General features: G+C 71.2%; 1 protein-coding gene across 7 annotated transcripts in view; it reads right to left on the minus strand.

Moving 5' to 3' along the window:
• The window catches only part of ABR (ABR activator of RhoGEF and GTPase), a 76,099-nt gene that overhangs the window by 7,277 nt on the left and 44,691 nt on the right, over positions 1 to 24,131 (minus strand). For 5 of the 7 annotated variants that reach the window (XM_075904338.2, XM_075904337.2, XM_075904340.2 and 2 more), the window contains 14 exons: positions 23,592 to 23,777; positions 21,901 to 22,008; positions 21,201 to 21,261; positions 19,015 to 19,067; positions 18,482 to 18,622; positions 17,717 to 17,838; positions 17,350 to 17,515; positions 16,947 to 17,069; positions 16,411 to 16,486; positions 16,097 to 16,201; positions 15,189 to 15,263; positions 14,895 to 14,992; positions 14,443 to 14,574; positions 51 to 110 (listed from right to left, as the gene is read on the minus strand). In XM_075904338.2, the coding sequence (XP_075760453.2) occupies positions 51 to 110; positions 14,443 to 14,574; positions 14,895 to 14,992; positions 15,189 to 15,263; positions 16,097 to 16,201; positions 16,411 to 16,486; positions 16,947 to 17,069; positions 17,350 to 17,515; positions 17,717 to 17,838; positions 18,482 to 18,622; positions 19,015 to 19,067; positions 21,201 to 21,261; positions 21,901 to 22,008; positions 23,592 to 23,777 (1,506 nt within the window). Of the gene's footprint in view, positions 1 to 50; positions 111 to 6,430; positions 6,714 to 14,442; positions 14,575 to 14,894; positions 14,993 to 15,188; positions 15,264 to 16,096; positions 16,202 to 16,410; positions 16,487 to 16,946; positions 17,070 to 17,349; positions 17,516 to 17,716; positions 17,839 to 18,481; positions 18,623 to 19,014; positions 19,068 to 20,896; positions 21,160 to 21,200; positions 21,262 to 21,900; positions 22,009 to 23,591; positions 23,778 to 24,131 lie in introns of those variants that run through there. The other 2 variants (XM_075904343.2, XM_075904344.2) reach the window with 2 other exon arrangements.

Raw genomic sequence — 24,131 nt, forward strand, 5'->3', positions numbered from 1 at the left:
GGCCATCGCCCCAAGAGGAACAAGCAGTGAACGGGCCTCACGTGACCTACCCCGTTCATCTCAATCACGTCCACATGCCAGTTCTTGGTCGGCACGGCCTGCGGATCCAGCTGCCAGGGAAGAGGAGACAGTGAAATTCCCACCTGCCCCCCGGAACGCTGTGAGCCCAGCCCCACTGAATGCCAGGCGGCGGGCAGCCGGGGGCACAGGCTTTTCCTGCCCTAGCAGAGCGGCATGCCCAGTGAGCAGGGATTTGAGCAAGGCGCCCCTCCTGCCCTGTGCCAGTCCCGACACTGGGCAGCAGCTGACCCAGCCGGCTTTGGCCCAGGCTGGTGGTTCCCTAGGGGCAGACCCCGACGAGGCTGGAGTTACAGCAGGGAAAGCTGCTGCGTGGCACCCACGGGTGCCCCCCCATGCCCATTTGCAGTCCAGGTGTGGGGGGGGACAGGCCCTGGTGACCCCGAGGGCGCCTGCGTTCAAGCTAGGATCAGCCCCCAGCCTCCCTGTGCCCAAGGGCTGCTTTGCGGCAGCGCAGCCACAGCGAGGCCTTGGCTCTGGCCCTGGCGCTGAGCGAGCTCCACTGCGGCGGAGCCAGGCCGGGGCCCGAACTCAGGGCTATTTCTGGAGCAGCTCGCTGAGCAGGGAGAGGGCAGCGTTTTCCACACGCCCCTCCCTGGCCACCGGGGCTATTTATAACCCTGGGAACTCGGGCCTGGCTGGCTGGGGTCATCCTGCTGTCGAACGTGGAGCCCCTGCAAGCCAGAGCCAAGCTGGGGCTCCCAGCCAGCTGCTCAGGTCCTGAGCCGGGGCGGGGCCTGCGCTGGCCTGCCAAGGCCCTGGAGCCTGCAGCCATGGCCAGAGGGGACTGGAGGCCGGCGGGAGAAGCAGGGGACCGTGGGGACGGATGCAAGCGGGGGGCATCCGGCGGCAGCAAGTCACTGTGCTGCAGGGAGGAGTCCTGGTCTCTCCAGGGGAGACTCCTGCACCCGGCTGCCTGGCAGCCCTCTCCTCTTGTGGCCCTGGCTCCGTCACAGGCCGGCTGGCTGGGAGGGGAGGGGAGCAGCGGCAGGTCACCGGGGCCCAGCCGGGCGAGTGCACAGCCAGGGAGCGCCAGGGCCAAGGCGGGCACAGGCCGAGGGGCTTGGGGTAGTGGCTTCCCCTGCCCCACGTCCTGGGTGCCCGGAACAGCCCCTAGCAAACCCAGCACGTGAGACCTGGGGCCAACGCTGGCTGCAGAGGGAGCTGAGGGCTGGCTAGTCCTCGTCGGCCCTGCTCCAGGGCAGCCCAGCCGGGCGGACAGGGACAAGCTGCAATGGGCACCGTAAGGCAGCTGCAGAATGGCTCCAGCGGGGGGAAGCGGCAGGGGCAGGTCCAGGATCCGGCCTCGGTGCTTTCCCGCCCCCGGGGGCGGGGCTGAGATGCCTGCGCCCTTCCGAGCATCCCGGAGCCGGGCCGTGCAGCCCACAGCTGCGGGGCCGGTCACGTGCCGCCTGGCTGAGCCACAGCCCAGCTGCCTGCTCTCCTCCAGGACACGCCGCCTTCCTCTGGCATCTCCGCTCAGCGGTGCCGGCAGGAACATGCTGTTCCAGGGAGGCTCAGCAGCCGCCGCCCCAGGCCTGCGTGGCCTGGCCCAGCAGGTGGGGGGGGGAGCGCCATGGCAACCCAAAGGCCTGGGGCAGGCTCACGGCGCTGTCCAAGCGCTGGGGCCTCCCGGCAGCTCCTTGGGGGGGCCAGCAGGGGGCGCTGCCAGCCACTGGGGGAAGGGGGCGCTGGGCGGGCGAGTCCTGCCGCAGGAGGGATGAGCAGAGACCCCGACACCAGCTCTGGCAGCCCCCAGCCCCTCTGGCCCTGGTCTCCCGCTGGAGGGGCAGGGGAAGCCGCGGCTCCGGTCTGCTGGGGGCCACGGGCCGCACTCTGCCGGCCAGGCTGCGCCAGGGCCCCGAGGAAGAGCCCTCAGCACAGGACTGTCCCTGCACAGCCGGCAGACGCTCCGCAGCTCCCCACAGCCGGGGGCCCTCCAGAAGGGGCCCCAAACGCAGAGCCAGGCGGGCGCAGTCCCTGCCGCTCCCCACGGCGCCACCAGCCCTGACAGAACGGGCAAGCCAAGCCAGGACAGCAGCACTCCCAGGCCTGGCCAAGCCCCTCTCCGGCCACGCACGACTGTCCCACCGCCAGCCGGACGCCGCCAGCCTGCTCCTCGCGCACGCACCGTCCTGGGGCTGCGGGGACACGTGCCCCCCGCTTCCGCCAAACACGGCCCGGCACAGGCCCCACCCCGGGCACGCCGTGCCGTTCTAAGACGCCTCTGTCCCCGTGCTCCCCACGCTGAGTCCTGCCGCCCTCTCACCAGGCTGGGCTCTGCGCACAACCCTCCACCCCGGTCACTACTCCAGGAGGGAGCTGCAGGGGCCCCCAGCTGCCCCTGAGCCCCTCTGCTCTGGCAGGGCTGTGACCAGCCTCCCGCAGCCCCCTCTGCTCCGTAACATGAGCCGCCTGCACTGAACTTCACTGGAAACAACCCCACCTCCCCCCAGGAGCCGCGAAGCCCCTTGAAGTGCACATATGGAAGGGCTTTGCAGGCTCTGAATAAGGCCTTTATTAAAGCCAGGTTAGCCTCCCGCTTCGAACCATGACCCTGCCTCCAGGGAGTACCAGGCCTTCCTGCCTCCCCCCTCGCCCCATGGCCACGCCCCCCCGGGGCAGAGCGTGGGGCTGGCCGCTGGGGAATGCTCCCCCAGCGCAGGATCGGAGGGGCCTGAGCACCCCTGGCTCGGCAGGGAGCCCCCTCCCCTCTGTGGATGCCGTCGATCTGCCCAAACACACGGGCAGCAGCCCCCTGCACGTGGCACGCGGGAGAGAGCTGGCTGCCTCGGCTCCCCCGGCCCGGCCTCTCCAGCAGAGCAGCGGGGCACCCTGCCTCGAACCTGAGTTGGGACGGGCCCTGTACGCCCCAGGCTCGGAGCCCTGCCTCTCTGCCTCCCCAGCTCTGCTGCGGCTCTTCCTTTGCAGCTGCTCTGGTCGGAGGCCCCTCCACACACGGCGAGCCTGGGGCCCCGTGATAACCGAGCGGCGCACGTTCAGCCCCTCCAAGCCCACAGCCCGGCCTGCCAAGCCACTGGCCACCCCGGCCAGGTTTGTGGCAGGTCCTAGCGCAAGCCAGGCTGTGCTTGCTGCCCACGGCCCCTCTCCGGGGCTCTCTGCAATGCCCGCCCTGCACGGCTGGGCCGAGGAGAGGGACCGGCCCTTCCTCCCCGAGCCGCAGGAGCAGGGCTGCGATTGCACTCAAGTGCCTCTCGTCTTATGGCCTTGCCCGCCCCAGGCCGGCGGGGGACGGCAGATCCAGAACCAAGTATTTGTGCAGCCTGAAAATATTACAAGTGTTTTACAAACTAAATATTTGCCACGCTGCTTCCGCCACAGGGCCAGACGCTGCCGGGGGCCCCGCCGGGCTGTGATGGGGGACGGGTACCCCCCTTCTGCCAGGGAGCGGGACCCCATGGGCAGTTCCCCCATCATGGCCCTACTAGGGTAGATGGGGTGGGAACACGGGACCAGCAGCTCCCGCGCCAGGCCAGCTCCCGGGCTGCAGGACAAACGGCCCCCTAGCGCCCGGCTCCGCGGCCTGACAGGCCCGAAATCCCTCGTGTGCCCAGGGACTGGGGGAGGCTGCGGAGCCTGGCGCTCGGGCAGTGGAGGGGCCAGGGAGCCATTGGCTGCTGCTCTGACCCAGCCGCTCAGTGGCCAGAGGAAAGACCCAGCCCTCAGCAGCTGTAGAGGCGCATTCGCTGCGTGGGGGCAGCGGGCCCAGCTCCCCCGGCTTGCAGATAGGGCGGTACAAGGGCCATGTGCCTGGGGGCTGCCCAGGCCGGGCCAGCGCCGGGGACTCCATCTGGCCCCCGCACCCCAGGTCGGGGGCCTCGGCCCTGGTGTGAGGAGCTCACAGTGCCGGGGGGGGGTTCCCCGCAGCACAGCCAGCGGGAGCAGCCAGCCCCGAGGCCAGAGGCACCATCTGTGCGCGACGTCCCGCCAATCAAAGGCTCTGCCTGGCTGGACGTCAAGTTCTGCCGGCAAACGGCAGAGGCGTCGCGTCTCGCGGGGAGTTTTCCATTCTTCACGCCAGCCCCCCTCCCCCTCCCCTTGGGGCTTCGCGAGCCATGGGCCCCTCCAGAGCCTCCGGGCACCAGGCAGCCGTCGAGCTTGGCTCCGACACCCCAACGCGTGGCCAGCCAGCGTCCCCAGCACACGGCGGAGGGGCCCGGCTGTTCCCAAAAGGAGCCATCTCCCCTCCGTCACCGTCAGGGAGCCAGCCCTGCCCCAGCGCGCTCCGAGAGGCCAGGCTCTGCCTCCTGGGGCGAGCGAGGGGGCCGCGTGCACAGCAGCCCACTGGGAGACGTTGCCAGCGGCGGACCCACTTCCAGCTGCGTGTCCCGCCCCCACTCTGCCGGGGAAACCCCCTCAAGCATCCTCCCCTGGGGAGCCACCCTGCCACGTGCCTCTCCGAAGCCAGGGCCCCGGCCGGCCCGGGAACGCTGGGCGCTCGGCACTGCCGCCACCCGGACCCCTCTTAGCAGCGGCTCCCAGGGACAGGCCTTCGCAGGGCACAAGCGCCCATCTCCTCCCCGCCGGGGAGCTGGGTCCTTGGGCCAGGGGAGCGCCCGACCGAGCGACTCCATCCCAGTCGCTCCTGCGGCACCATGGGGGCCTCCCGCCCGAGGGCATCCCAGGCATCGGGCAGGGGAGCCAGCCAGACACCTTCCCTGCTGGGCCCGTTTGGAGAGCCCCAAGCCCACAGGGCTCCCGGTCCGTGGGCTGCAGCCAGGTGCCACGGTCACACCCGTCAGACCACCCCCAGGCACGTCCCACCCACCCCAGAAGCCAGCACCAACCACAGTCAGGCCCAGAGACAAGGTGGGGGAGGGAACGTCAGGCCAACCGGCCCCAGTGCACCGGGAGCGACAGAACAGCCGCGCTGCACTCGACGCAGGCCCGGAGCCGATCGCCGGGTCTCTGACATTTGGCGCCCCCAAGCCAGACGGGGGAGAGGCCGTTTCTCCTGCGTTGCCGTGCCAGGGTCGGCGGGCCAGTGCTTGGCCCCTGCCCGCATGGCGAAGGGGGCAGGGGGCCAGCATGGGACTCCTCGCGCCGGCCTCGGCGGCAAAGCAAAGACGGGCGCCAGCCAGGCTTTGGCCAGTCCTCACAGATCCCGGTTTCAGAGCCGGGCGTAGAAAGGCTCCGACTCATCCACCAGCAGCGGCCCCCTGCCTGGTGCCCCCACCAGATCCTCCGAGCGCTTGTCTCCCCGGCTAGTCCAGGGCTGGAGCGCTTCCCCGAGAAAGCCTCTTGCTGCCGCGCTGTCCTTTCCAGGGAGGGGCCAGCCGCGGATGCCGGCTCCCCAGAAATTAGGTCAGTGCTCCCGTACAGCAGCTGCGTCACGGCCAGCCCTGCCGGGAGCCAGCAACCACAGGCCGAGCGGGCTGGCACTAGGCAGACATTTTGCCCTGGTTCGTGCCAGCAGGTGTAACGGGCACCTCCCAGGACCAAGGCTCAAGCGACCCCGAGACGGGTCCCAGCACCGAGCAGACGCCGCCAGACCGACACCCACGCAGGCGAGCGGCACCACCAGGGACCTCAAGCCAAACGTCACCCGCACAGTGCCCTGGAACAGCTCCCGACCGCCAGCAGCACCAGCCAGGAGAGAGGCCGTCCCCCCCGAAGTGCCCAGCCTGCTCCCAGCACCAGCTGCCCTGCGGCCGCAGCCCAACGAGGACAGGGCATCGTCTGGCTCTGCCACGGGGCGGCCTGGGGAGAAGGCTCCAGCTGCCCAAAGGGGCCCCGCATTGTGGGTGCCAGACCAGCCGGAGCCCCCAGCCACCAACTCCAGCTGGCACCCCGGGAACCACGAGCAGGCAGCCACCCCCACAGCGTCCGCTCCGCCAGACAGTTGGGCCCTGGGTCGCAGAGGAAGCCGCAGCAACGCCGGGGAGAGCCGGGGCGCTGGGCAGGGACAGTCCCCAGGAGCAGCACCACACCCAGCTTTCCCCGCGGGCAGGCCCGGTGCAGCAGGGACCAGCTGTGCCCGGCCTTAGGTGGCCTCTCCAGCCTCCTGCAGCAAGGAGTGACCTAGGTGGGGGGCCGCGTCCCCTCCCGCTCTGCCCTGGTGGGTGCATTGCACCAGACCCACTGCCAAGCTCCGGCCTCAGGCCAGCACAATTCAGAGCCCCACAGCCTCCCTCGGCGCCTGCGAGTGCCCTGAGCCGCATCCTCCCGCTGGGGAGTGCCCGCCACCCCGGCTGGAGCGGGGCCCGGATGCCCTGCAGGGATGCACCCGACAGCCCCCAGACACTGGGTAAGTCGGGGCCCTGCGTCCCCGCTTGGGAGGTCTAGCGCGGCTGGCAGCCCCCGCCGCCCAGGGAAGGGGAAGAGACGGCACCTTCTGCCCAAGCAGCTTGCTGCGCACTCGGCCCCACAGCCGGGCTCCCGTGCGGGGCGGGCGCTTGCTCCCGGGCTCCTCCAGCCGCTCGCTCAGCTCGCGGTCCGGCGGCACTAGGACGTCCGTCATCTCCCAGCTCCCCGGCCGCTGCAGCGCGGGACAGAGCCGGCCCGGCCCGGCGGAGCCAAGCGCTGCCAGCTCAGCGGTGCCCGGGGCAGCCCATCCTGCCAGCCCAGCGCCAGCGTCAGGCAGCACAATAGGCAGGCGCAGCCCCGCTCGGCTGAGGCTTGGGAGCCAGCAGGCGCTGGAGAGCAGCCCTCCCCCTCCGAGGAAGTGACTCAAAGGCAGGCTCCCCCCACCCCCTTTAACTCCTTCACCGCCAGCCCCGCCAGGAGCTGGCCCAGCCCCGCTGCCCTTCCCACGGCTTAGCGGCCGCTAACTCCTTCCCCGCGGCCCGGTGCAGGGGGCGCTGCTCCCAGAAGCCAGCGGCCTCGGCCCGGGGGCTGGGGAAGGAAACTGGCGTTTCCAGAGGAGGGGACCTGCCCTGGGTCACACCCAGCAGGGCTCCAAACCCCAGGCTCCAACCACTAGGCATGCTGCCCACCAGGAAACCGTTCCTCTCCAGCGTAAAACATGGGGCTTTTGCTTCACGCCGCGGCCGGCAGGGGCACACGCTACCAGCACGCCCGAGACATGTACGATTAACCCTTCAACTCCCACGCACCACAGGCCGCGCAGGAATTCAGGGCTCATGGGTGCTCCTGCAAGCCACCCTCTTGCCCAGACCTCTCGCCCCGTGCTCCAGCCAGCCCCCGAGCAGGGCAGCCCCGTCTCCTGGCACCTTCTCCTGCCTGGCGTGAGTTAGACCCTTCACGCCCGGGAGAAGCAGGTGCCAGAGCATGAGGGGCTCCTCTGCTCCTGCTCTCGTCAGTCAGGGCGGCCCAGCCCCAGAGCTGCCCGGCCCCCCACGCCCTAGCCGGGAAGGGGAAGGGGAAGGGGCAGGGACGCGGCCCCTGCTCTCCATTTCCCACGCTGTCAGAGCCGAGACGTCACGGCCCACACTGGGCAGCAACTACCTGCCCTCGTCCTGTCGAGCGCGCGCCCCTCCGGCGGAACTGCCCCGGCAGCCGGGAACGCGGGCAGCCCCGGCGAGGACACGTGCGGCAGCGCGCCAGGCGGTCTGGCCACAGCAACGGGGCGCCTCCCCAGGGAGCGGAAGAGCCACCCGGGCAGCGGCCTTCGGCCTCGTGCCACTCGGGGCGTCTGCTCCTCCCGCAGGGCTAGGGCGGTGCCAGCTGGGTTTGGCTCAGAGCGGAGGCTGCACGGGGGAGCCCAGGGCCGGTCCGAAGCCTAGCGCCCCTGCGCCAGAGGGAGAGGCACAGGCTAAGCAGGACTGCCAAGAGCCCGACCCTGCCCGCCACCTTCCCCCCGGCCCAGGGCCCATCTGCCGGGAAGCCTGGGAGGGCACCGTCTGCTCCCCAGCACGGATCCAAGCGGCAGGTGGGCTGGGAGCCGGCCAGAGCCAAGGGTACAAGCCTCCACGGAGAGGAACAGGGACCCGCAGCACAGAGACGCCGGGCCCCCCGCCCCGTCAGCCCAGCCCGGACACGTGTGCCTCCCACGCACGGAGCCAGGCCCGGCCTCGGCTGCTGGGGACCCTTTGCCACAGCGCCAGGAGGGGACCGAGCAGCGAGGGGACGTGGCCCGGTGACTAGTTAGGGAGTCTGCAGGACTGAGCAACCCAGCTGTGTGACGGGGCAGGGACAGCGCTGGCACCCAAGGGCCTGGGCACACCCTGCCCCCCCGTCGCCAGCAGGGCTCCCAGGCAGCATCAGCCACCCCCAGGTCCCACCCAGATCCCAGAGCTTGCTCCCAGCGGGCAGGCACCCGCTGGGCCCCCTGGCTGGAGCCCCCAAAGAGTCACCCGATGTCCCTGCTTCCCCAAGCACATGCCAGGCCACGGGGCCACGGCCTCCCCGTCTCGGCAGCACCCATGTGCCTCCTGCTGACAGCCTGGAGCGTGGCACAGCCGTGGCAAACGGGCACCTGCTGCCCAGGGGCCAGGCCAACACGCCTGCGCCGCCATGGGCCTGGCGCGCCCCCGACAGAGCCCTGAGAGCTAGAGAGGAGCATGGAGACCACCCTGCTGGCTTCTGCCTGCAAGGCGGCCCAGGGCTGGGGGCCCCCCGCCAGCCGGGGCTCAGGAACGCTAGCGGCTGCTCCCCCCCCCTCCGTGGGGCCAGGCCGGAGCTCCAGGGCAGGATCCGGGGGACCGGCCTGGGGGATGCAGAGGGAAGCAGCATCATGGCTGCCGCGCAAGGCGCCCGTCACCATGGCTACGCAAAATCCCGGTGTCAAAGGAAGTCCCAGCTCCCCCTGGGGCCGATTCCCTGTCCCCCGGCTCAGGCAGGTACCGCTGGCTCCCCACTGCCGGGGGAGGGACACACCTGCGCCCAGACCCCCAGGAGGTGCCCTCCGCAGGGCGCCTTGCCCGTCCCATGCGGGCAGGGCCTGGCTGCACTCCCTGGCACAGCCCATCGCAGCGCCAGACCCCGGCCTGTGCCCCCACAGCCCCCTTGAGTCTAGTCCCAGGCACCATGGGGCGGGTGTAGGGCAGGGGCCTGCAAGGCTCCTGCCCTGGCTGCAGGCCTCTGCTCAGCGCGGGCGGGAGCCGGGGGGAGCGGGATGCGCGGGCGCTGCCCCACAGCAGAGAGGGAGGGTGCGATTTCCCGGCCGCAGGTTTTAACCCAGCCCTGAGGGCGGCCGCGTGCCTCTCGCCCAGGCTCCGGGGAGCTCGGCGCCGGGGGCTGGCGGGAAGGCAAAACGCACCAGGGAGTTCAGAGTTGTCGGGAAGTTCCCGGAGGGCAGGACGGTCGCCAGCCGCGCCCCCCGCCCCGGTGTCCCTAACCCGACTGCCAGAGGCTGGGGCTGGCTCACTCGATGCCCCGCCCTTTCTTGGGGTTCCTGCCAGCACCTGGCCCCCGCGGCTGGCACAAGACCCGGCACCGGGCTCGCTGGCCCCCTGCTCCGACCCGCCGTGGCCTGAGACACGTGTGGGGGGGGGGCGTATCGGCCTGGCCTCCCCCTGATTTTGGGGGGGTTGTCGTGGCCAGAAGGAATCCATTCCGGATGGATTTTGCCTGCAGGGCCTGGCGCATCCCCAGGGACAGGAGGCCCAAATGCTACATTTGCATATTGAACGACTTCCCGGCCTGATTTATGAACCCAACTCCACAAGCAGGGGCAGCGGAAGGGGGGGGGGGGGGGCGTGCAGCCCCCTGAGCAGACATCTGCTTCCCATTGCGGGCTTCCCATCTCGGAGCCCGCCAGCCAACACACCCCTCCACACCTGGGGAGAGGGGGCGCAGGGGCTAACCCACCCCTCCCCCTGGGGAAAGGGGTGCCTAACCCCTCCACACCTGGGGAGAGGGGGCGCAGGGGCTAACCCACCCTTCACACCCGGGGAGAGGAGGTGCCAGGTTACCCCCAGCGAGCAGCGGCAGCTTCCTGGGCTGCACCAGGCTCCGCACAGAGGCCTGAGCAGCGACGGGTCCAGGCCTGGGGCGAGCAAGGTGCGCTGGAAGGAGACCAGAGACCAGGCCGGGCTGCCGAGATGCCACAGGGGAAGGGGAGCCCTCAGCCACACGGACCAGGCCCCGAGCTCCGTGCGCAGCCGTCTCCCAGCTCAGCTAGCACAGGCCCTGCTTTCCCAGGGAGCTGGCCCGACAGCTGCCAGCAGCACAGGGCCGTTAGCCACCCAGGGCTGCAGCGGCCACTCCCCACGCTCCAGCCTGCTCCCCCTGCACCAGCCACTCAGGGCACCAGCTGCCCCGCTCGCTGCCGCAGGAGCAAAGGGGACTCCGTGCAAAACACGGTCTCCCCCGGAGAGCAGCACTGCTGGCCACGCAGGGACCCGGGCAGCCTTCGGCGTCACTCAGCTCGGCTCCGGGCTGCTCCTGCCCCGAAGGGCCCCCCAGCCCTGGCACACAGCAGTGCTACAGCAGCTGGGGGGAGGGGGCATGCCATATGACAAGCCTGCCCCGTCTCCCTCGCCAGCACGGCGGGCTCCCCGAGGAAGTGGGACGGCTGGGGCGTGGGGACGGCTGCCTTCCGGGCAGGGCTCCCCCAGGAAGCGGGACAGTGGGGGGGGGGGGGGGGAGGGGAGAAGAGAGGGAGCCACAGTCTGTGCTGAAAAGCTCAGCCCCCAGGTCAGAAGAAGCCATTGCTGGGCCTCACTAACAGCCGTTAGGAGGACCACAGGGACCCACGGGAAGAACACCCCCCCCCCCCAAGGGCCTGCAGAGAGCCAGCCCCCGTCAGCCCGCCAAGAGCACCCCTCCAGCACAAGTGCCCGGGCCCTGGGGGTGCGGCGAAGGCACCGGGCAGACCCCCTGGGCGCTGGCAGACTGGCTGTGGCTTGCCACCAGCTCACAGCAGCTGCGTGGGGACCCCCAGAGCGCCTGGAGAGCAAGGCCTTCCTGACCACCTCCGCCCTGCAGCACGAGGGTTCAAAGCCCTCCTGGGTCAGGGTCGGTCCCACCATGGCGGATGTTGTTCTAGCTTCCGCCAGTACCCGCCTCCTGGGGCCTTCTCAGCCCTCCGGGCCAGCGGCCCCCAGCCTCCGCTCCCAAGGCTCCCTCAGTGCGGACTGGGCCGGGCCTGCCCCCGCCTGGCTCCCTTGGGCTGACTCCGGCTCAGGGGCCATGTGACTCAGCTGTTGCCAGGCTATTTCCGACCGCGCGGCCCAGCGGGTCGCAGGCGCCGGGACCCCCTGCCCCGTGTACGCCAGGGCCACGTCGACAGCCCCTCCCTGAGGCTGCTCCAGTGCGCGCGGCACGTCCCTGCCCACGGACGCTGGCCTTTCAACTGCCCCCCCGCGGCTCCATTCCCTTCCCAGCAGCACCGCCCCCCCGCTGGCCTGCACAGCCACTCTCCCAGGGAGCGGGCAGACTGGGCTAAGCGTGCGGCAGGCCAGTAGCAATCCCTGGATACCTTGGGGAGGGGGGCGCTGGGAGCCCCCCGGCCTCACCACCCCCCCCGAGTGGAGCTGCTTGGGCCAGCGCAGGTAGGAGGCCGACCGCTCGGCACAAGAGCGTGTCTGAGCCCCTCGTATTCGCACGAGCCCCCAACGCACGGCCCCCCGCAGAGCCGGCACCCTGCAAAGGGCGAGCTGGGCCCGCCAGGACACCCGCCAGCGGCCTCCCTGGGGCGCTCCTCCATGGGCCGAGCGGCCGCAGCCTGAAACGCCACCAGCACTGGAAGGCCGGAGCCAGGGCCAGGCTACCTGGCAGGGTGGGTCTCAGCCTTCCCCGCTGGCGCTGCAGTGTCAGCCTCATGCCCAGCCAGGGCTCTGCCGCACGCTCTGCCCCCCAGCGCACAGCCGGAAGGACCCTCGCCACGGGCCCACACTCAGCATCACCCGGGGACACCGTGTCCGTGGCAACCAGGATCCGGCAACACAAGGGCGGAAGCCAGCACCCTCAGGGGCAGCCCAGATGTGTGGGGAGCACACTGGCCATGCCCCCTGTCCTGCACCACCTGGCACCCCCCTGTGCAGGGCCCAGGGGCACCCCGGGGACCCAGCAAACACCCCCCTCCCCCGTCTTCCCCAGCTAAGAGGAGACTTGCAGTTGCCCTGGCAACCCCGGTTGCCATAACAGCAGCACTGGAGATGGAAGGCGGCAGCAGGAGCTGAGCTCTGCCCCCATTGCCCCGGGGGGAGCAGAACCATGCGCAGGCCTCCCCCCGGCACAGGCTGGGGCCAGGGCCTGGCGTTGGGGGCACCGCTGGACCCTGGTGGATCCTGGCCCTTCCCGCCAGCAGCAGCGCCCACCCCCGGGGAGCAGGGCTGAGCCGCAGGGTGGGCGAGGGCGGGACAGGACGGGCGATTGCAGAGACTCCCCCCCAGCACCCCATGGCCTTGGCGCTCGGCTGGCATCGCCCTCAGCAGGGGGAGCTCCTGCCCTGCCCCAGCCCGGAAGCACCCAGAGGATGCCGCAGGGAGCTGCCAGCCGCCGGCCCCGTGCATCCACGGGCAGCACAGCGCGCTCTGCCACGAGCCGGACGGGGGAGAGACAGCCCAGCGCGCTCGGCCACGAGCCGGACGGGGGAGAGACAGCCCAGCGCGCTCGGCCACGAGCCGGACACGGGAGAGACAGCCCAGCGCGCTCGGCCACGAGCCGGACACGGGAGAGACAGCCCAGCGCGCTCGGCCACGAGCCGGACACGGGAGAGACAGCCCAGCGCGCTCGGCCACGAGCCGGACACGGGAGAGACAGCCCAGCGCGCTCGGCCACGAGCCGGACGGGAGAGACAGCCCAGCGCGCTCGGCCACGAGCCGGACGGGAGAGACAGCCCAGCGCGCTCTGCCACGAGCCGGACGGGAGAGACAGCCCAGCGCGCTCTGCCACGAGCCGGACGGGGGAGACAGCCCAGCGCGCTCTGCCACGAGCCGGACGGGGGAGAGAGAGACAGCTCAGCACGCTCTGCCACGAGCTGGACGGGGGAGAGAGAGAGACAGCCCAGCGCGCTCTGCCACGAGCCGGACAGGGAAGAGAGAGACAGCCCAGCGCGCTCTGCCACGAGCCGGACGGGAGAGAGAGAGAGACAGCTCAGCACGCTCTGCCACGAGCCGGACGGGAGAGAGAGAGAGAGAGAGAGAGACAGCCCAGCGCGCTCTGCCACGAGCCGGACGGGGGAGAGAGAGAGAGAGAGAGAGAGACAGCTCAGCGTGCTCTGCCACGAGCCGGACGGGAGAGAGAGAGAGACAGCCCAGCACGCTCTGCCACGAGCCGGACGGGAGAGAGAGAGAGACAGCCCAGCACGCTCTGCCACGAGCCGGACGGGAGAGAGAGAGAGAGAGAGAGAGAGAGACAGCCCAGCGCGCTCTGCCACGAGCCGGACGGGAGAGAGAGAGAGACAGCCCAGCGCGCTCTGCCACGAGCCGGACGGGAGAGAGAGAGAGAGAGAGAGAGACAGCCCAGCACGCTCTGCCACGAGCCGGACGGGGGAGAGAGAGAGACAGCCCAGCGCGCTCTGCCACGAGCCGGACGGGGGAGAGAGAGAGAGAGACAGCTCAGCGCGCTCTGCCACCAGCCGGACGGGGGAGAGAGAGACAGCCCAGCGCGCTCTGCCACGAGCCGGACGGGGGAGAGAGAGACAGCACAGCACGCTCTGCCACGAGCCGGACGGGGGAGAGAGAGACAGCTCAGCACGCTCTGCCACGAGCCGGACGGGCGAGAGAGAGACAGCTCAGCACGCTCTGCCACGAGCCAGACGGGCGAGAGAGAGACAGCTCAGCACGCTCTGCCACCAGCCGGACGGGCGAGAGAGAGACAGCTCAGCACGCTCTGCCACGAGCCGGACGGGGAGAGAGAGACAGCTCAGCACGCTCTGCCATGAGCCGGACGGGGGAGAGAGAGAGACACAGCTCAGCACGCTCTGCCACGAGCCGGACGGGAGAGAGAGAGAGACAGCTCAGCGCGCTCTGCCACGAGCCGGACGGGGGAGAGACAGACAGCCCAGCGCGCTCTGCCACGAGCCGGACGGGGGAGAGAGAGACAGCACAGCACGCTCTGCCACGAGCCGGACGGGGGAGAGAGAGACAGCACAGCACGCTCTGCCACCAGCCGGATGGGAGAGACAGTTTGAGCTTGGGGAGCTGCCCAGCACGCTCCGAACCCCCAGCCTGGCTCCCACGCCGGCCTCCCCTCCTCCCCTCCGAGCCCGCCCCGTCAGTATGCAGGGGACCCCGACACGGCCACCTATCCCGGGCAGAGCTCCGCGCCAGCCTGGGCCCGCTCTGCCCCTTCATCCAGCAGCTGCAGGCATCGCCCACGGTTCTGCTCTCCGGTCTGAGAACCGCGGTGCGCCAGACGGGAAGAGAAACCCACCCGCCGGATGGGCCCCTCTGGTGGGATGGGAGCGACTCTGCCAGCGAGGGAGGCCTGGCAGCAGGGCCGGGAGCCGCGCGGCCCGACACACAAGGGGGGCCGGAACGGCCGGGGCCCTACCTGGATCTGCCCCTTGCCCATGATCTTGTCCACGATCTCGTTGTTGTCCTTGTTGAGCTTGGTCTTGTCGTAGCACTTCTCGTAGCACAGGATGCGCAGTGACTGCGACCCTTCCAGCTCGATCTCGAACTCCTGCCGGGCCAGAGGGAGGGCGGCTGAGCCCACGCGCCAAGGCAGCGGGAGCAGCCCAGAGACCCGCCCGGCCGGACGCGAGCGCCTGGGTGCTGGGCCCACGGCTCACGCTGCTCGGCGCGAGCCTGGGTGCTGGAGAGGCCTGGGGGCTGCGGGGGCAGAGCTGGGGAGGGAAGCCAGGAACTTAACTAGCAGGGGCAGGGCTCCGGGCTGGGACTGAGGGGCCCCCGCAGAGCCCGGAGCCGGAACGGCGGGTGCCGTCTGTTTCCGGGCGCCCCGGCACCAGCACGACCCCCTTGGTCCCCGAGCAGTGAACTCACCTCGTTCCACTGGGGCTCGGTCGTGTCCCGGAAAACCCTGGTCTTGGCTTTGCTGACGAAGTACCCGAACGAGTCCACTTCCAGCGTGCAGTAGAGGTCTGGGGAGAGGAGACTAGTCAGGGCTCTAGGGGCTCGCCTGGGCGGGGTCCCCAGCCAGGCCCGCGGGGCAGGTGCCATCCCCATCGCAGGCAGCTCAGCGGAGTCCAGGCCCCCCAGGAGGGCGTCTCCTCCTCCAGCTGCCGTGGGCACAGCAGGGCCCCGGGCCGGGCCCCCCAGCGCAGGGCGGGCACTCACTGGCAGACTGCTTGAAGCCCTTGGCGGAGTGGACGATCACGTGCAGGAAGCCGTAGAGTCCCGGGGATTCGTCATCTGCGGCCGAGAGAAGCACAAGGGGGGCGTTAGGGCTCCCTGCCCCGGCTGGCCGGGAATCCGGGCCCTGGGGGTCACCCCGGCAGGCGGGCTGCGTCCCGGCCTTCCGCCATACGAGCACCTGCGGGCGCACTGCCTGCCGGTCAGGGACGCCGCTGGCAGAGTGACGCGGGGCACATTCCCCATGTCCCTGGAGCGAGCAGCACCCTGCCTCCCCACCCCCGCAACAGCTGGCACCTCTGGAGCTGGCATGCCAGTATCACCGGTTAAACTGCACAGCCGCCAGGACCTGCCTAGCGCCCAGATCTCTGCCCGGCTGCTCGTGGGGTGGTGGGAGGGGAGCACGGCTCCCCCTGTGGCCCCGGGAGGGGCAGCCCCACAAAGACAGGGGTTCCCTGGTGGGGGGCAGAGGGGGTTCCCAAAGAACGGCCAACACGGCTCCTGTCAGGTATCTCTGACCGGCCCAGCAGGCAGCGCCCCCCCAGCGGCGCCAGCAACAAGGCCCTGCCTGTTTGCGCCAGTCGGAGCCAACCCAGCTGTTGTGCTCTCGCAGCGCCGCCTAGTGGCACCGACCCCCCACAACCACCTGTGCCCGGCAGCTCAGCCCCCAGGCAGCTCCATGGGGGGGGGGGGGGAGGCGGGGGCCGACACACCCAGGGCAAAGGCCAAGTGCTGCCTCCGGCGCGCCGCTGGGCTCTTAGCAGGACACCGCGCCCCGCGCCCCCCTCCCCCCCGGCCCGGAGCTGAGGCGACAGCAGCCACGATGGCGAGCAGGGGCTCCGGCGCCCCCTCCGGGAGGGGCTTTGCGGGGGGAGGGGGCCGGAGACACTCACCATCCTTGTTGCTGGTGACGGGGATGTTGTGGACGGTGCGCAGCTTGAAGCAGGATCCCGTGAGCACCTGCAGCTCCACCGAGCTGAGCACGAAGGCCTGCAGGTCTGTGGGAGGCAGGCGGGGGTGAGCGGCTGCAGCCAGGACTCCTGGGCTCCGGCGCTCACGGGAGGGGACGGCCTGCGCCCGAGGGGGGAGGGACTCCCACACCCGCCGGCCCCGGTACCGAGCGGCAGCACTTGGCTTCCCGCGGACCCCCCCGGGGACAGGCCCGAGCACCCGGGCAGGGGGGAGGGCTCCTCCCCCAGGGCCTCACCCTTCTTCTGCAGCTTCTGGATGGCCTCCCTCCACTCCGAGCGCTCGTAGTCCGAGGAGAGCAGGAACAGGTAGCTCTGAAAGGGACGGGCGGGACGGCGTCAGGCCGAGGCTCCGGGCACAGCGGGGAGAGGAGCGCGAGAGACGCGGTCGCCCACAGGCAGAGCCCCGGCCCTGCGTGGAGACCCTGCGCCCGCCGGGCAGAGGAACCGGGCCAACCTGCTCAGGGACCAGCAGCACTTCCCACAGTGGCCAGCAGAGGGCAGCACAGTCCCAGCCAGGCCAGCTCTTCCCTCTCCACGCCCGCCCCCCCCCCCCCAGCAATCTTCCCTCTAATTTTTCCGGTCGTGTGCAGAATAAACTTTGTTCTGTGCACTGAGGCGCATGCGAGTGCACCACCTGTAGAAACAGCCTAGCTGTAGGTGCTCTGCTCAGCAGGAGCTATCCAAATGCTGCCCAGCCAAGTGGCCGCACAAGCGCCCAGCTTACAGGGAACACGAGCTCCCGCGCGCCCGCCCCGAACCGTCGGGTGCCTACCTTCCCGTTGCGGTTGTGGATGCGGAAGGGGATGCTGGGAGAGTGGAGGAGCAGCCAGAACTCGTTCTCAAACATCTTCTTCTTGAGGCGCTCGATGCCTCGGCTCTGCCCCTTGCTGGCCTTCTGCGGGCGGCGGGGGAAAAGGTCAGAGCCTGCCAGGCCTTGCACTGAGCCGCCCCGGGGCAATGCACAGGCCAGACGGGGAGGGGAGGAGGGGGCACAGAAGCCCCCTGCCTCTCCCTGCGCCAGCCCGGAGAGGAGACAGGCCAATACCAGGGATGTACCAGCTCTGTGCAGCGGGCCCACGCCCTGGTACTAGCTCTCGGCCAGGGCCTTTGGCAGGGGAGCTAGGTACAAAGAGCCCCCCAGGCCGCCCGCCAGCCAGCCCTGCGCCCTGGCTCACCTCCTTCTGCACCTCACTCTTGATGGCCGAGATCTTCATCTTCATGTCCTCCAGCTCGTGGTCCGGGATGGTGTGCACCGGCGGGCTGGGCTCCGACTCCTCGGGGGCCGGGAACACCAGGTCGGCCAGCGGCACGTACCACTTACAGTCATACTGCTGGTGCTTCCTGCAGCGACAGGCCCGGGCTGAGCCCATGTCCCCTGCACACCTCGCCTCGAGCCCAGCCGCCCTCCTGCCCAGAGACCCCCGTGGCCCTCCGCAGGCAGGTCTGCCCAGTGCCAGACACCCCCTCCCTCGCCTGCGGGCAGCTGCCCCTCCAGCGGAGACCCACCCCTCGGCCCAGGGACCCTGCTCCCCAGCAGCCTACCCCACGGCCGTCTTCTTCAGCTTGGCGCAGAGGAGGACGTCGGTGAAGAGGAAGACGTGGCGCAGTTTCCGCGAGCCCTCGGACAGCTCCACCAGGAAGCCGTCCTTCACCAGCTGCCGCGTCTGGGGGAGAGCAGGGCCCAGCGTGAGGGGGGCCGGGCCCTCTACCCGCACGTAGGCTGCAAGCGGCCAGCGGGCCGGAGCTACGTACCCGCCGGCCCGGGGAGAGGCTGGCTGGGCTGGGACCAGAGACAAGGGGTGTGGAAACCAGCCCCCCCCCCCAGACACAGGCTGCAGCTGGAGGGCCCGGCCTAGGCACGTAGGGCTGCAAAGCGGGGCCCGGAGGGGTAAAGGGCAGCCCCGGCCCCATGGGCTCCCCCCCCCCCATCTCCGCACAGGCACGGCCAGCGCAGGGCTGGTTCACTGATTGCTCCGCCAGCTGGCAGCCCTGCCCCGCCTGCCCTGCCGCCTTAATGGGAGCAGGAATCCTGTGCCATGCCCGGGGGGAGGGGTCACTAAACCCGCCTGGCCTGCCCACCCCAGGAATGGGGCTGCCAGCTGGGCTCCAGGCTTGGCCCCTCCAGCCCTGGCTCCACAGAGCCCAGCATGCCATGGGCGAGGGGGCCTTGCTGGAAGACTGCCCCCGCCGTGGGTCACAGCCGCCCAGCAATCCGCATGGGGCCAGAGCCCTGGCCAGCCCTCCCCACAGACCACATGCAGCGCCCCCGCCCGCAGCCCCCCGGAGAACGCGCCCCACCCGCCTCACCTCCCCCTTGGGAGTGGTGACCGCCGTCCTCCGCGGGTCGATCTCCTCATTGATGCTGGACAGGAAGTTCTGGGAGATGCGGAGGGCGTCCTGGAGCAGCGGGTAGTCGGGGTGGTCGGCCGGCGTGTGCTTGAGGAGGTCCTGGAAGGGGACGGGCGGGGGGTGAGCGAGCCTGGCCGAGCGGACAGACTGCGGCGGGTAGCTGCTGGCACGAGGGGCTAACCCCCCCCCAGCTTCCTGCTCCTTCCCAGCCAGGCTCTCCCCATCTTGGCAAGTGGATTCCTGGGCAACCCAAGGGGGCGGAGGGCGGGCCGGGGGCCCAGGGTGCTGTGCGCAGAGTCCCAGCGGCCCGGACAGAGGGGAGCCCGGCAGCCTGGCACACCCTGTGCGGGGCAGACAGAGGCCGCGAGCCCAGCCTGGCACACGGGTGGCACCGCGGGGCTGTGCCGGGGTCCCCTGCGGGGGCGGGGGCGGGGCGGTGGCGTGCGTCCTCCCACCCAGTGCCCCGCCCGGCGCCAGCCAGAGCCACTCACATGCAGGACCAGGGTGCTCCGTGTCACGCGGTCGATGGGCTTGTACAGCAGCGCTGCGGGGAGAGAGCGTGAGAAAGGTGCTGCCCCCGGCCGCAGCCCCTCCCGGCCAGCGCATCACGGCCCATGCGCTCGCGCCGACGGCCACGCGCACCTGCCCAGGGCAAGCTCCACGCCGGGGGCCTCCGGACAGGGCGTCCCACGCCCAGCGCGGCCCCGGGCCGGGACTGCGCTCAGGGGGCCTCCCTGCCCCGGCAGGCCGGGTTCCCAGGGTGCCCGGGATCCGTGGGACGCTCGTAGACCACGGCCGCGAGCTTCCAGCCCAGCTCGGCGCCGCCCCAGGCATTGGCACCTCAGCCCAGGCGGGTCACCGCCGTCGCCGGCAACACCAGGGCCTGCCGCCACCGGGGCGCGGCGCTACAAGCACCCTGCCTGCTTCCCGCACCCCCTCGGCGCGGCCGTACCAGCTGCCCCTCTCTCAGCCTGCCCCTCCCCCCGCGCCAACGGGGTCCTGCCAGCCACCTCCTGGGCACGCCACAGGCCTTGGGCTGGACTGGCTGCCCTGCTCCCTGGGCCTCTTGGCGACCGTTTGTTCTCTCGGGAGCTGCAGCTCCCGGCGCTCTCTGGCCCTAAATCCAGGGCACCTCCAGGAGTGCCAGGCCCAGTCGGCTCCCACATGGGCCCCAGAGCTCCCTCGCCAGCCGCCGGCTCTCCGCGCCCCTCCCACAGGGGGGCTGACAAGCCGGCTCGTGAAGCACTGAGCTCTGCCCCACGCGGGGGCGGAGGGGGCCGGCCCCTGCCGCCTGCACACCCCTTCGGGGCTCAGCGTTCCTCGGCGATGGGCCGGTCGAGCCCCTACAGGCCCCGGACCCTGATCTTCCCGCCCCACCCTCGCGCCCGGCGCTCTTCGGCAGGACGCGGGCCCTCGACGCCCACAGGCCGCTCCCGGCCCGGCTGCCAGGCGTGGGCCCGGCTCGCCGGCTATTTATACCGGAGCAGCTGCTGGGCAAACCACTGCCCGGCCCGCGAGGAGCGGAGCCACACGCAGGAACTTGCCTCCCTCTCCCAGGGGCTAGAGCAGGTTCCTGGGCCTGGACCATCGCACCCCCCCAGCCCTGGGGCGGCTCCACGTGGGGCGAAGGGGATCTCCGCAGGAGGTGCGATGGGCGCTGGCCCCCCAAGGCAGCTTTGGGGGGTGCACAAACCCAGCGACACCCCGTCCCCCACGGGAACCGGGGCCAAGCGGCTGCTTTCGAGCCCAGCGCGGCCCGTCAGAGCCCCCTCCCGCTCTCCCCCAGCAACCGCGGCCTGCCTGCCGTCTCCAAGAGACGGGAACAGTCCGCTGGAGCGATGGGGAGGGGGAGGGGAGGGGCGTGTCGGCCGTGCAAGGAAGAGAGCCGGGGGAGGGAGCAGGAGCAGGCATGGGGGGGGGCAGGAGCAGGTACCACGCCCCCCCCCCCCCCCCAGAGCCAGCACACCCCCTGCCCACCCCGCTAGGCGCTCGCCCCACACGAGGGTCAGACGTTCACCGAGCGTTTCACAAGCACACACGGAGACAGACAATGGGCCCGGCCCCACCCCTGGCCCCACAGCGCCAGCCCCACCGGCTCCATGCCTGACGGGTGCACCCCATCCCCCCTGCCCCCGCCACTCCCTGGCAGGAGAGGCTCCATGTGCCTGGCACGGCCCCTCGCCGCCAGAACAAAGAAACTGCCAACTTCGGGCTGCACGGGGCGGTGCCAGCGGGGCCCCCTCGGGCACCAGCCCCCCCAGCGCAGCCCCCAGGCCCGGCAGCACCGCTGCTGGGGGGACAAGGCGCCAGAGCGCGCCCGAGCGGGCTGCCCGTCCGCAGCCAGGCCAGGCCCCCCCCCCCGCCCCGACTCACCGTAGGTGCAGTTACAGCAGAGCCGGACGATGAGGAGAATCTCCATGGCAGCCCCGGCTCCGCACGGCCATTGTGGCCGGCTCCCTGCCTCCCCGCGGCTGCAGCACCTCAGCGAAGCGGGGGGAGGGGGCGGGCGGGCGGGGGCGGGGGGCTCCGGGACGGCGCCGGCATCTTGGCGAGGGGGCCCCGGTGCCACACACAGAGCCGGGCTGCTCGCCGGAGGAGCGGCTCAGCGAGGCACGCGCCGGGGCCGGGCCAGAGACAAAGGCAGAAACCCCTCCCCGCACGCGCACGCTCGCCGTACCTTCCATGGTGACCGAGCTGTGGCTCTCCTTCGAGTCCTTGGGGCCCTTCACTTTCAGCTCCTGCCGGGGGAGAGGCTCGTGAGGAGGCTGGGAGCAGCCACACGGGCAGGGCCAGGGGGTCTGGGGAGGGGCCCGGCCCCACTGCCTCTGCTCCGGGGCACAAGGGCCCTGCTGCCAGCCGGCTCCGGCTGAGGGCAGCTCCCGCATCCCCCCGGGGGTCCCAGCCGGGCCCCTGAGCGTCGCTGCAGCTCAAGGGGAGGCCAAGGCAGAGGGGCCAGCGGAGCTGCCCGGGGCACACGCACCCAGGTGAGGGCCATGGAAAGGCTCCCAGAATGCACTGTGCCGGGCCGGGCCCCCCGCCTGCCTGCCCCAGGGGAGTTCAGAGTTCAAATCCAGGTGCACCCAGGTAGCAGCACCCCTAGATACTGGCTCTCCCCCCGGCCCTGCACCCTGCCTGACCTCCGAGCACCCTGCAGCAGAGGGCAGGGGAAGGGCCTTAACCCCCCCGCTGAGGTCTCCGCTGGGGGGCACAGGCGGGGTTGCCACCTTGGGGCCCGAGCACCAGTGCAGGGCGCCTGCAGGCCGAGCCGTGCCCCAGCCCGGGCTGCCCCCCACGCCCGCCAGCACAGGGGGGACGGCAGGCTCGGTGTCCCAGGGTCCTGCCCCCCACCGCCAGCGCCCCCGGCCGGCCCGGCTCACCTCCGAGATCTTCTGGAACTGGTTGTTGCTCTGGCTGCATTTCTCCGCCGTGTCCAGCGCCACCTTGTAGTTATCCACGAAGGCTTTGTACACGCCCAGCTGGCTGGCCTGGGGGCGAGGGGGGGGGGTTAGCCACATGACCCGGCAGGACCTACGGGGTGGGGGGCCATCGCTATAGCAACGCGGCCAGGCAGCAGGGTTGACGAGGGGCTGGCCTGTCAGAGCCCGGCCCTCCGGGGCTGGGCACAAGCAGAGTGCGGGGCAGAGTCAGCGGCCTCGTGCCAGCCTGGAGCCCAGGGGACCGGCTTGGGCAGCAGCGGGCGGGCATCAGGGCACAGACAGGCCACCCGCATGGCCCCCCCACCCCTCCCTGCACCAGCTGGTCTGGGGGCCCCCCACGAGATGGGGGCCAGCGAGCACAGGCGGAAGGGAGCGCCCCAGCATGGCCGTTAGCAGCAGCCAGCCACGCTCACCCGAGACCGGAGACCAAGGGGCTAACCCCCTGGCAACCAGCCCTGAGCTACGGCGGCTCCCAGGGGCCTCGGCTCTGCCCTCCCTCCAGGCAGCCCCGCAGGGTGGACAAAGGCCCGGCTTCCCAGGCCCCAGCTCCTGCACCCAGGCCTCTCGGCATGCAGACACCCCGGTTCCCAGCCCCCTCCAGGCAGGACGCAGGCGACATGGACACACAGACGCTGCCTGAGTCTGTCGAGAGCCTGAGCCAAAAGCCCCCCCCCCCCCCCCCCGTGCACTGCTGTAACCAGCTCCGCAGTGCCGGCAATGCTCCGGAGCGAGGCGCCGCGTGGCAGGCCGGGACAACGCCTGCTCTGCTACCCCAGGGAGCCAAGGGGGCCTGCTCTCTGGGCGTGGGCAGAGCCTGCGCTAACCCAGCGCTGCTCAGGGGCCCTCGCCCGGCCCCAGGGCACTGGAAGGGGACAGGCGAGAGGCAGGTGCCCCCACTGGCATCGCCGAGGGGGGGGCTATGGCGGAGCTTAGGACCAGGGCCGCCGGGGGGAGGGGAGCAGCAACCGCAGCCCAGCCAGGCGGGAGGAGTCCCAAGAGCCCATCCAGAGGGGTTGGCAGCCCCCTGCCGCTGCTTCAGAGACGGGGCGCGGGTCCCCGCTCTCCCAGGCTGGGGATGCTGGCGCGTCTCAGTAACCGTGCAGCCGCCGCACGGCCACGGAAACACCCCGACGGGGCAGGCCGGCAGCCCCGCTCCCGGTGGGCTCTCCATGTGCAGCTCAGCCTGGCGGGCTGGGACGAGCGCAGGGAGGGGCCTGCGGCGAACCAGGCCCGCCCAGCGAGAAGCAAGCGCTGGCTACCACTGCCATCCCCATCCCAAAGCGCCAGACCCCTGACCCCTCCGGCGCCACAGCCCCCAGGGAGCCCTGTACAAAGACGGGGAGCTGCCCACCACGTGGGGAGGGCAACTGAATCCAGCCCCAGACCGCCCCCCCCCAGCTCTGGGCTCCCCACAGGCTGCCCCCAGCTCTGGGCTCCCCCAGCTCTGCCAGCACCCCCGTGTCCCAGCCTTGCGCCTGGGAAGGACGCTGTCGTCTGGCTGCAGCTCTCCCCCTGTCCTCAGCTCCATCCCCCGCCCCGTGAGAAGCGGGCGCGGGGCCGGCCCAGGCCCCAGGCCCCAGCTGGCCGCGCCAGGCCCCAGGCCCCAGCTGGCCGCGGGGTGCTGCGCTTACCAGCTTCTGGAAGAGGTGCCCCAGGGTGACCTGGCTGTCCCACTGCTGCACCTTGGGGCACAGGTGGTCGTAGAACTCCTTGTGGATCTCGTAGATCTCCTGGATCTTGTAGAAGATGGTCTCGATCTGCTGGATGGTGAGGACGGGCTGGGAGGTGGTGGCCGTGGCCTTCAGCGGCTTCATGGGCTGCGGCGAGCAGGGGAAGGCGGCGTTAGGGCAGGAGCCGGCCCCGGGGCCAGGAGCTCCCGGACCCCCCCGACTGGCAGGACAGGCAAGGGCGTCCTGAGGGCATCTGGGGCCCTACACAGTGCTATGGGGCTGGTCCCCCTATGCCCCTCGCCAGCCGGGGGGGGGGGGCACATTTCGTATAAAAACCACATCTCCCAGGGCCAGCAACGAGATCGTTTCAGAGCACGTGTTAAACGAAGGCCCTGTCCACTCAAACCGCCAGCCCAGACCCGGGGCTGGCGCATGCCTGAGGCAGGCTGGGCGAGGTCTGGCAGGCTGGGTCGCCGTTAGCGAGGTCCTCTGTGGAGGACG

This window comes from Pelodiscus sinensis, chromosome 21 (genome assembly GCF_052426305.1).
Source record: "Pelodiscus sinensis isolate ZL-2025 chromosome 21, ASM5242630v1, whole genome shotgun sequence".
In the NCBI taxonomy this organism is placed as follows: domain Eukaryota; kingdom Metazoa; phylum Chordata; order Testudines; family Trionychidae; genus Pelodiscus; species Pelodiscus sinensis.